This window comes from Hipposideros armiger, unplaced genomic scaffold (assembly GCF_001890085.2).
Source record: "Hipposideros armiger isolate ML-2016 unplaced genomic scaffold, ASM189008v1 scaffold_332, whole genome shotgun sequence".
NCBI classification, from domain to species: Eukaryota; Metazoa; Chordata; class Mammalia; order Chiroptera; family Hipposideridae; genus Hipposideros; species Hipposideros armiger.
The window spans coordinates 1,861,597-1,871,570 of NW_017731682.1; the positions used below are offsets into that span (position 1 = coordinate 1,861,597).

The 9,974-nt window shown below is 37.4% G+C and overlaps 1 protein-coding gene across 2 annotated transcripts in view; it reads left to right on the top strand.

Moving 5' to 3' along the window:
* RAD51AP1 (RAD51 associated protein 1) overlaps positions 1–7,841 on the top strand; it is a 31,379-nt gene extending 23,538 nt beyond the window's left edge. For both annotated transcript variants that reach the window (XM_019660987.1, XM_019660986.1), the window contains 3 exons: positions 835–999; positions 4,230–4,376; positions 6,731–7,841. In XM_019660987.1, coding sequence (XP_019516532.1) covers positions 835–999; positions 4,230–4,376; positions 6,731–6,882 — 464 coding nt within the window. In that variant the 3' untranslated portion in view covers positions 6,883–7,841. The remainder of the gene's footprint in view (positions 1–834; positions 1,000–4,229; positions 4,377–6,730) is intronic.
* The last annotated feature ends 2,133 nt before the right edge of the window (positions 7,842–9,974 follow it).

Consider the following 9,974-nt stretch of genomic DNA (forward strand, 5'->3'; position numbering starts at 1 on the left):
AGATTAGGGAGCGGACCTTCTTTTTCCTTAATACATTTTTCGTGTGGTCCACATCTTCTGCAGTAAGCATGTACTGCTTAAGTACCAGGTATTCGCCATACCTTTTTTTTCCAGAGCAGGTGTGCCTACTTAACATATTACATCACGGGCTTATGTCACCCCATGAAAGACAGAGAAGAGCTTGTGGGAAATTAGAGATGTGTCCCCAGTGAAATCATACTCCTATATAGGATTATCTGTTAAGGTTGTTGTATGGTTATTCTCTGCTCAATTTCCAATGTTTTTCTATTCTAGAATGTTGAAGTTTATGTGATTCAGGAAAGGTATACTGTTATTATTACCATCAAGGTCATCATTTTGAGATACTAGCTAATGTTATACCCTAGTGTTCTTTTCAAAAGTTACTGAGCTAAGCTGGTAAAATCAGAAGTAAAGATTACTGATAGGCAATTATAATGATGCTAGTAATAGCAAACAATTCTACTTTGCTTGCTGTATGCCAGGTGTTATGCTAAATGCCTTACCTATACTAACTCAGTTAATCTGCACAACAACCCTGTGATATAGGTTTTCTGGTTACCGCCATTTTATATATGGGCAACTGAGGCACGGTGCTGTGGGTGTGTGACCTGTCTGAGGTCATACAGCATGTAAGTGGAAGGGCCAGGAAGCAAACCCAGGCCGCTGTATTCTCCATCACGGCAGCGTTTTGCCACTGGAAATGGCTTAGCACAAAGGTGCACAAGAACATGCTGCAAAAGCTAGAGATAAAGTCAAGGCCATAGAAGCCTCACTTTTTAAAACAAAGATGACATATGTACTCTTCTGTTTTAGGTGAAGATTCTGAGAATGATTCTGATTTTAGTGAGAGTGAAGATAATGATGAAGACTTCACTGTAAGAAAAAGTAAAGTTAAAGAAATTAAAAAGAAAGAAGTGAAGGTTAAATCCCCAGTGGAAAAGAAAGAGAAGAAACCTATATCCAGATGTAATACTTTGGGTAAGCTTAGTCCAAAACACTTCATAAAGGAAATGTATTTGGTTTATTTGATGGGTGTTTCTTATATTTGTCTTTGTTCTCCTTAACAGTTGTGAGTGTTCCTTTTTAGTTAAAATATGAAGAAGAAAGCAGGATGGGCGGGGAAAGGAAAAACAGCAGACGAGGGTACTGAGCTCCGTTACTTACCTAGCACTTCCTGTGTATCACTTGAGCACTGTATCCCTTTAGTACTGACCCCCTATTAGCTATTGTCGCCTGCATTTTACAGTGAGAAAAGTTCAGAGAGGTGAAACAATCTGTTGGAATTCTTACAATTAGTAAGTAAGGGGCTAGAATTTGCACCCACGTTTGTCCATGCAGAGCCTAAGCCCTATCTACTGGACCACATTTTCTCCAGGCGATTAAACAGGGAACTTTGCACCATGCGAATTTCTTGATTTCATGCTTGACTTAATCTTCAACTTCAGAATGCTTTTGCCACATTTTGGGCCATTTTGTTTTTTTCAGAACAACTTTTGTCAGAAATCATTTTTGCAATAAAACTTTTGGAATTTGTGACAATTTGAACACGGAATACCTGATTCTTTTGTAAAAGAAGTTAGGATGCTTTTGAGTTCATAATATATGTTAAATTATTATAACACATAACTTTCATTAACCTGATTTGTTTACTTATTGATATATATTTTTATGTCTTAGTCATTTAATATATATGGTCTTTGAAACTAAAATTTCCATTACTGAGACTCCATTTATTAATAGTAGGAGTTGCTCTTGCCTTAACTAACATGATCCTGACTACTTGCTAAGAAATAAGAATTAAGTACTGATTGAGTTATAGTCCTCTCTCCACTGTATTCTGAGTTAAGAGGTTTTAATTAGTGTTTTTTTAATTGATAAATTGATCTGGTTTCTGGAAATTACATTTCAAATGCAGGGGTTTTTAGAGATAAAGTTGTATATTAGTTTCCAATTGCTGCTGTAAAAAATTTCCACAAACTTAGTGGCTTAAACCACTACAGATGTGTATTACTTTACAGTTCTGCAGATCACAAGTTCAAAATGGTTCTCAATGGGCTAAAACCAAGGCATCAGCAGGGCTGTGCCTTTGTGAAGGCTCTAGGGGAAAACCATTTTCCTGCCTCTTCTAGCTTCTCGAGGCCGCTTGTGTTCTTTGCCTGGTGGCCAATTTCCATGTTCAAAGCCAGTGATGTCAGGGACTTTCCCACATCACATCACTCTCGCGCTCACTCCCCTGCTTCTCACATTTACTTGTAAGGACATGTGAGTACATGGGGCCCATCCAGATAATTCAGGATAATCTCCCCACCTCAAGACCATGAACTTAATGACATCAGCTAAGCCCCGTTGCTATGCACATGTTTGGGGAATCAGGATATAGACTTTTGGGCAGGGCCCTTCTGCCTACCACAAACTGTGATATGAAAAAAATTATTAGCAATATGAATATATTTTATATTTTCTTTAAATGTTTGTTTATGCTTCCTCCCTAAGGCACACTAAAACTGAAAATAAATTTGTTTCCAAGTTGGAATTTACCATATAAAGTCTTCTGTATACCTTGGAGCAAGTTGCTTCATAAGGAATTTTAATATATAACATTAGAAATAAAATTTAACTCCTAAACAATGGGATTAAGAATTAGGAAAGATGGATTATATTTCTAGTTCCGCTAATAATGTATTGAGTAGCCTTTGAGAGTCTTTCATTTGGCACATGTTATTATTTTTCCCTTGATAGAGAAAATTTCAAGATATGTGCTGTCCTGTATGGTAGCCACTAACCACATGTAGCTATAGTACAGTTAATTAAAAGTAAATAAAATGTTAAAAAGTCAGTCCTTTGGTTTTGCTAGCCATACTTCAAGTGCTCCATAACAATAGGAGGCTAGTGGCTACTGAATTGCACAGCACAGAATATAGAGCGTTTCCATCATCACAGAAAAGCTGCTGGACAGTGCTGATGTGTGGAATATAAATGTTAATATTAAAAAGAGGATATAGTGAAAATGTTCACATTCATATGCATTTAGATACCCTGTAGGTTATCTGAAAGGGAACTTATATTCCACCTCTCCTCCCTTCATTCCGCACCAAAAACCAACACCTACTCCCATTCTTGTTTATACTTGGGTTAATGGCACCATCCAGCAGTGTGTCCATGACAGGAGCTTGCAAGTCATGATTATTTCTCATCTTCACCACCGCCTTTCCCCATCTGATTACTAAAAGTGATCCAATCCCTCCATTCTCTCCCTTAGTCCAGGCCCTTATCAACTCTCACCCCAATTACCGTAAGAGCCTACTCAGTGGTCTACTTGCCGTATTCTACCATCAGAAAGATGGTTTCAAATTGCAGGTACTCCTGAGAAAAATCACATGGCCCCTTTACTTCCTCAGTGATCTGCGCCCTGTCTCTTACCTCTCTTATCCTCGCTGTCCCTGCTCCAGCCTCACTGAGCCCGTAGCTGGTCCTGGAACTTGCATCTGCCAGCTTTGCATGCTCTACTCCCTCTGGCTGGAAAACCTCCTCTACCTCATCTTGACCTTCCAGGCTTGACTTGGCTCAAATTATCCTCACCCACCTTCCTGTGACTTCTAAACCTATGCAAATATAGACACAGATTGTAAGTTCCCTCCTACTGTGATACCTCTAGAGTCTGTCGTAGCTCTTACCACACTGCATTATGCACATCTTTACTTCGCTGCCTTTTCTTCTACAGTCCAGTGACTGGACCATAGGAATTCCTTGGGAGCAGAATCCATGAATTCTATTTGTAACGCTAGAGCCTAATATATTGTCTCACTGACACATACTGAAGATACACTGTTGTGTAATATTTAGAAGTGTGAACTTTGGAGTCAGGCCTGGTTCCTAATCCTGGTTCTAACATTTACTAGCAATCAAACTGCAGGCAGATTGCTTAGCCTCCCTGTTTCCTGATCTGACAGTGGGGATGATAGTATCTGCATCAGAGCTGCTCTAAGGGTTAAAGGTATGTATAGGATATGCATATCACACTGCCTATCATATACATGCTCATAAAAGGTGGCTGTTTTAGGCTTTCAATAAATGTTAGTTGATTAAAAAGTTTTTCAAAATGATATTGCCATTTTAATTTTTAGAAGATTATGTAACTATAATTTTTACATACATATACTATACTTAACCTTCCTGACAAACTTTTTTATGGATATTTTTCAAATAAGTGACTTCAGTGAACTCTGCTCCAGCTGCCGTCAAATCAGAACCTCAGTCCTCAATGAAAAAAGTATTTCCTTCAGAGGCCACTAGGAAACCATTGCAAATATGCAGTCCTTCAGCTGAAAGCAAGAGACCCAAGTGGGTCCCCCCAGGTATGGTATATTTATTGATCAAGGGCCTGGGTAGGTGGTTTTCCTAGTTGTAAATGTTACACATATTATTACATGTTCTTCAAAACAAAGGCTTTGCATTTATTCATCATTTATCATTCCCTCATACTGAGCATCCAGATTGTTTAGTATTTTTTTCAGTGTTATAAATGAGGTTGCAATAAGCACAAGTATCCTTATTTTAGAAATCTGTGGGCACGTCCCTGATTATTTTCTTAGGATGAATTCCTAATAGTAGAATTACAGTGTCAGAGACAATTAACATTTAAGGTTCCTGATACGTGTTTTTGGCAATAAATCTGTTTGCTCAAGACCCGCTGACCTGCACAGCCTGAGGTATCAGGGCCTGTACATGAGAATGCCAGCATTTGTAATAACAAATGCCCTGGAAAACTCAACCTCCAGCTCCTATAAACTACTTCTTTTTGTTTTCTTTTGCTCCACAGCCAAGTCTCATTGATGATTCAGGAATTCTTTGACCTTCACCCTTCTTGATATTACGAAAACCCTCATCCAGGCCTCAAAATTTCATACCCAAAGTATTGGCTTCCTAACTAATCCTGTCTCTTATCTCCACTTTCCCTGTCCAACCACATGACANGAAAATTTAATTTCTTGATCAAATGAATAATCTTTACAATCCTAACAATCCACCTCCTTTCTCTCAAAATTCAAGTTAGTTAAACGTGACCTAATGATGGTTACTTTTATTATTTACAAAAGTTAAAGGTACTAATTTGTTTAGCAAGCTCAGTAGACTTAAGGGGTCTATGGCTTTTGGATTTCTCTGTGGATTTTTTCCCTTTGATTTTTCTGGTGACTGCAGCAGATGTCAATACTGATATTCTGGAGAGGCAGAAGTCATTCCTGGAAAAGATATTCAAACTGCTAAAATGCATTTTGGATTAAATTGTTTTGGTTTAACTTCTTTGTGCTGGAGGATATTTTTAGCCCATTAACTTATTTAGGTGTATAGATGTTTAAATCAGTATTGCCTCCTATTTGAAAATAAATGAGACACTGTTGATTAGGGGGTCTTTTAGTAATCAGGAACCAAAGAAACTTAAAAAGTGAATTGTCATAAATTATATCTAAAATTGAGAAAATGAAATTCATCTCTCACCTATAAGAGATTGTAGAATGTATAGCAAGATTTCCTTGGAAGTATGACTTCTCATAGAATAATGCTCTTTGTAACACTGGGCTTAACAGTACCAATTATCATGACTTAAAGTCCTCTTAAAATACTACAGAACATTTTAAGATTATTATAATGATTGAAGAGTCTTGATGCTGGTAAAAGCATGGCTCTGCCTACACAGAAATAATAGTTAATATTTATTGAGTGTTTNAAGTGAATATGAAAAGAATTTCAGTCTCACTGGTTATTATGGAAATAATAAAATACTATTTTATACCTCTCAAACTAGAAAATAATAAAGCAATATAATTCAGTACACTCTGGGTTGTGGGGTAGCAGGTTTAATTATTGACTATGAATTTATAATCACTTTATAGGACAGCTTGACAAGAGCCCTAAAAATAAACCTGTGCTTTGGCCTAGAAACTAGTCTTGGGAATTTATTCCTAAAAAAGAATTAAAAAGAAGAAAAAGTAATAAGTGGTCAGCTTTTTATAACAATTTATAGAAAAATGGTGATAAACTAGAAACAGCCTAAAAGTTTATTGAAAGAATTTGATACATGGCACATACATGCAATTAAGAATGATAAATCAGATGGTTAGAAACATGGAAATGTTTATAAATCTGTACTTGAAAAACAAGTACACACAGCTGTACTTGTGACTACAGACATGATCAACTATGAAAACGTGGATAAATTTTGAAATTTCATGCTTGATGGAAATAATTGCTACGTTGGAGTGGTAGCATAAATGAAACCAGTGTAAAAAAATAATAAGCAGTATTTGTTATGTTTAAAGTTATTTAATATTTTAAAAAATAGATCCTTTCAAAGGAGTACTTGTAAAAATTGCAGGATTTTAAAAAATGTATTAGATTTTTGTACTACTTTAGAAATTGTAATTGCATTCATTTCTGTAGCCTTTACAACCAATGTTATTTGCTCCCAATTTACCTATTTCGGTTTTCATGCTTTAAGTTTTGGTATCATTACCTTGCCTTCTGGGGATGTTTGAAGATAGGTGATATTATATTTTTTCTGCTCTTTACTACTTTCCATTCTTTTGATCTTATGTATAACTCCAGAGCCTGCATAGCAGAATAATGCGTAACTACTTTTTTTGCTTTATAAATTTATGTTTGTTAAGAGATTTCTAATATCATCAGCATCAGGTGATACGTTTTCTTTCAGCGGTATCTGGAAGCAGCAGCAGCAGCAGCCCCAGCAGCAGCCGCAGCCCACTGGCAGGGGTGTCTGTTAAGTCTCCAAATCAGAGTCTCCGTCTTGGCTTATCCAGACTAGCACGAGTTAAACCTTTGCATCCAAATGCTGTTAGTAGCTGAGTTTGGTAGTAAAAAAAATGTTTGATTAACAGAATCACCACTTTACAAGTGTGTTTGTATTTGAATTGTGTTTATATTTAAAGAGGATATTGTAATATAAAGGAATTCCTTAATGTCATATAAATTATCTCTACCCATTTTGTGATTATGTTCTCTGAAAAGCTATTCAAAACTTCAATAAGAGGTTTGTTTATAAGAATTATCTTGTAATGTCGTTTCCTTCTGAAGGGCATATTCTATTTTCCTTACGTATAATAAATTATTGTCATTAGTGGTTGTCAGTTTGACGTGGAGGAAGTCTGCATTACATGCTGTTCTTTTCCAATAACATGAGGTTTCTTTCTAGCTTCATCTAATTTATGGCACCTTAACTTTGTTCAGAGTTTATCTGGCAAAAGGAAACATTCCCATCTTTTCCAGGAGATGTTTCTGAAATCTTGTACTTAAGCTGCATTGTCAGTTTTATTGCAAAGATGTTTTGTATTTTAGCCAAATAATTTTATAATAAGAATTCAGAATTATTTTACACATTAAAACAGTTGCTGTATGGCATATGTCTCCTACTTAGAAATAGATGATTATTGTACAGCATATAGAATTTCTTGACATTTTATGAAGCCCCCATTGTCAAAACCTTTAATAAAAATGAAAAGGTTTTGATATGCTCTTTTCCTTGATACAATCACATCTGTCTATCTCTGTCTATATTTCATGATAAAATGAATGCTTGGCAAAAAACATTAGCCTTCTGATGTAAATATAAAGGGGGGCTGTTAAAATAATCACTGTGTTAGGTCAGTGCCTTAGAGGGTAGCTGTCAAGTACTTCATCATCCCTATTATGATATTAGATAATACAGCTTTTCAGGAAACTTAGATCTGAATTGTTGTGAATAAAAATAGTAACAGACATTTTATATTTATGGTGAGAATTTCAACCTGCTCCTGATAACTTTTTAATAAAAATGCTTTGAAAAATGTATAATACTTAGCTCAGTTCTTTTTTTGTATTGTACATTTTTTTCTTATCCAGTGTATATTTTTATACTGTCATATACCACCTCACCTACGCCACCCCATCCCCTTTTTAAAACATATTTTCCAGTGACACAGTATTGAGATACCCTATATGGAGCAGTTCAATAGTAAACATTTATTAATAGCCTACCCTGTATTAGGTACTGATATTGATTAATCACCTGGCACCAGCTTGATGAACCTGTTTCCTCCGTGTTATATAGTTTCTATTGAAAATTACCATAGGGCTGGCCGAGTGGCGCGATGGTTAAGAGCTGGCTTGGGACGCCAGAGAGCCCCGGTTCAGATCCCACATAATGAGGGCCAGTGACACTGCCCTCTACAGCTAAGATGCTGAACAACAGCTCAACTGGAGCTGAGCTGCCGTGAGTCGCCGGCAACGGCATAGGCTGCAGCCCCTGCTGCAATGGGTTGCCATGGGCTACCGTATGTAGCCAGCAGCCAGCGAGAGCGGCCAGCAGCCGCAGTGAGCGGCCGTCCAGAAGCCGGCGACTGATCTGCCTCGCCTGGGAAGAGCGCAATGATGGTGCCAACTTNATTCCTCCTTTTTAGTGTACTTTACGGAGCAATACAATCAGTTTATTTTCATTCACCCTAAGCCCAGAATGACTAACAACTCTCCAATCCCCTCAAAGGTGATTGTTCACTATATACGAATGTTCAACTATTATCATTTCACACAACCTCAAGTTTGGAGCAGGCTCCTTTTCTTTAGGTGACATGTCATAGCTTTCCCCCTGCATTGGCTCACCCTAGATAGGAAGAGAAGGGATCATCTGTGACCTTCAGTTGCGAAAGAAAAGTGAAAATTGCAGAGAACATTAGACTTTTCTTAAGGACATCTAAATATCCCCAGAATCTATAGCCTAAGTGTTTGGGCTGTCCAGATTTCCCAATATGATATGCCAATGACTTGGGAGTCTGGGAGCTCCATCTTCCCACATCCAGATTATTTAAACTGCTTTCTCCATTAACTCATAAAGCTCAGTTGGACCCCATCTTTAGATAAACGTGTTCAGTAGAGTTATACCCAGTTCCTCCCATTTATCCTTTCAAGCCAAGAATACACGTAATACCGGAAGTGTCCCAGATTTTATATTCTGAAGTTTTGGAGACACTTCCCCACTCCTTGCTGTCCCTGAACCTAGATCCTCTTAGGACTCCAGAAATAATTACTTGATTTTGCAAGGTACTATTTATAACAGCCTTTATGTGACCTGGCCTTATATGGCTAATTCTAAGTAACACAGTAATCATGTGGATATGTGGGTTGATTACTCTTATATTATTTTAAAATTTTATTTGTGTGGAAAGAATGATAGAATAAGGAAATTACAATTTGAAGATCATAATGACCATCATTAATTTAGGCAAAGATCATCAATGGAAGGCTGATGAGGATCTTCATAATGGTGAATTCAGGCTGGCATCAGGCTGAACCAACAAAGTGTGGGACAACTATGTATTATGNGATGGTGCCAACTTGGGCCAGTGAAGCAACGTCCTCCACAACTAGACTGAAGAACAAAAGGACAGCAACTTGTTTGTTCCCCTTCCCCCAATTCCTCAGCACTGTTCCCATCCCCCCAATTAAAAAAAAAAGAAAATTACCATGAAGTTTGTTAAAACTGGCCTTGCAGAAAGCACTAGTGACCTTCCTGTTTCCAAACCCAGTGTATATTTTTCTCACCTAATTTTATAAACCGTGTTCTTCATACCCTGCTTAATACATTTTATTTCCTGCACTCACATGACACTATTCTGTCATCATTTTCTCCCCATCTCCCTCTCTACTCTTCATTATTTTGCAGCTTTCTAATCTTTGTGTCACCTATACCCACTCCTACCATAGTGTCATATTCTGTCATTTCATTCCCCCCCGCCCCACCCCCCCTTTTTTTTAAAGCTTAGATGACATTAAGCCCCAGTGGTCACCTATGTGACAGTTACTGCCATGTCAGGACCTTTAGCCCAGATCTTACTCTGCACAAGACCTGTTGCCTGGTCCATTGATAATTTGATGTAGGAAGTCATCACTAAACCAGTAACATCTTC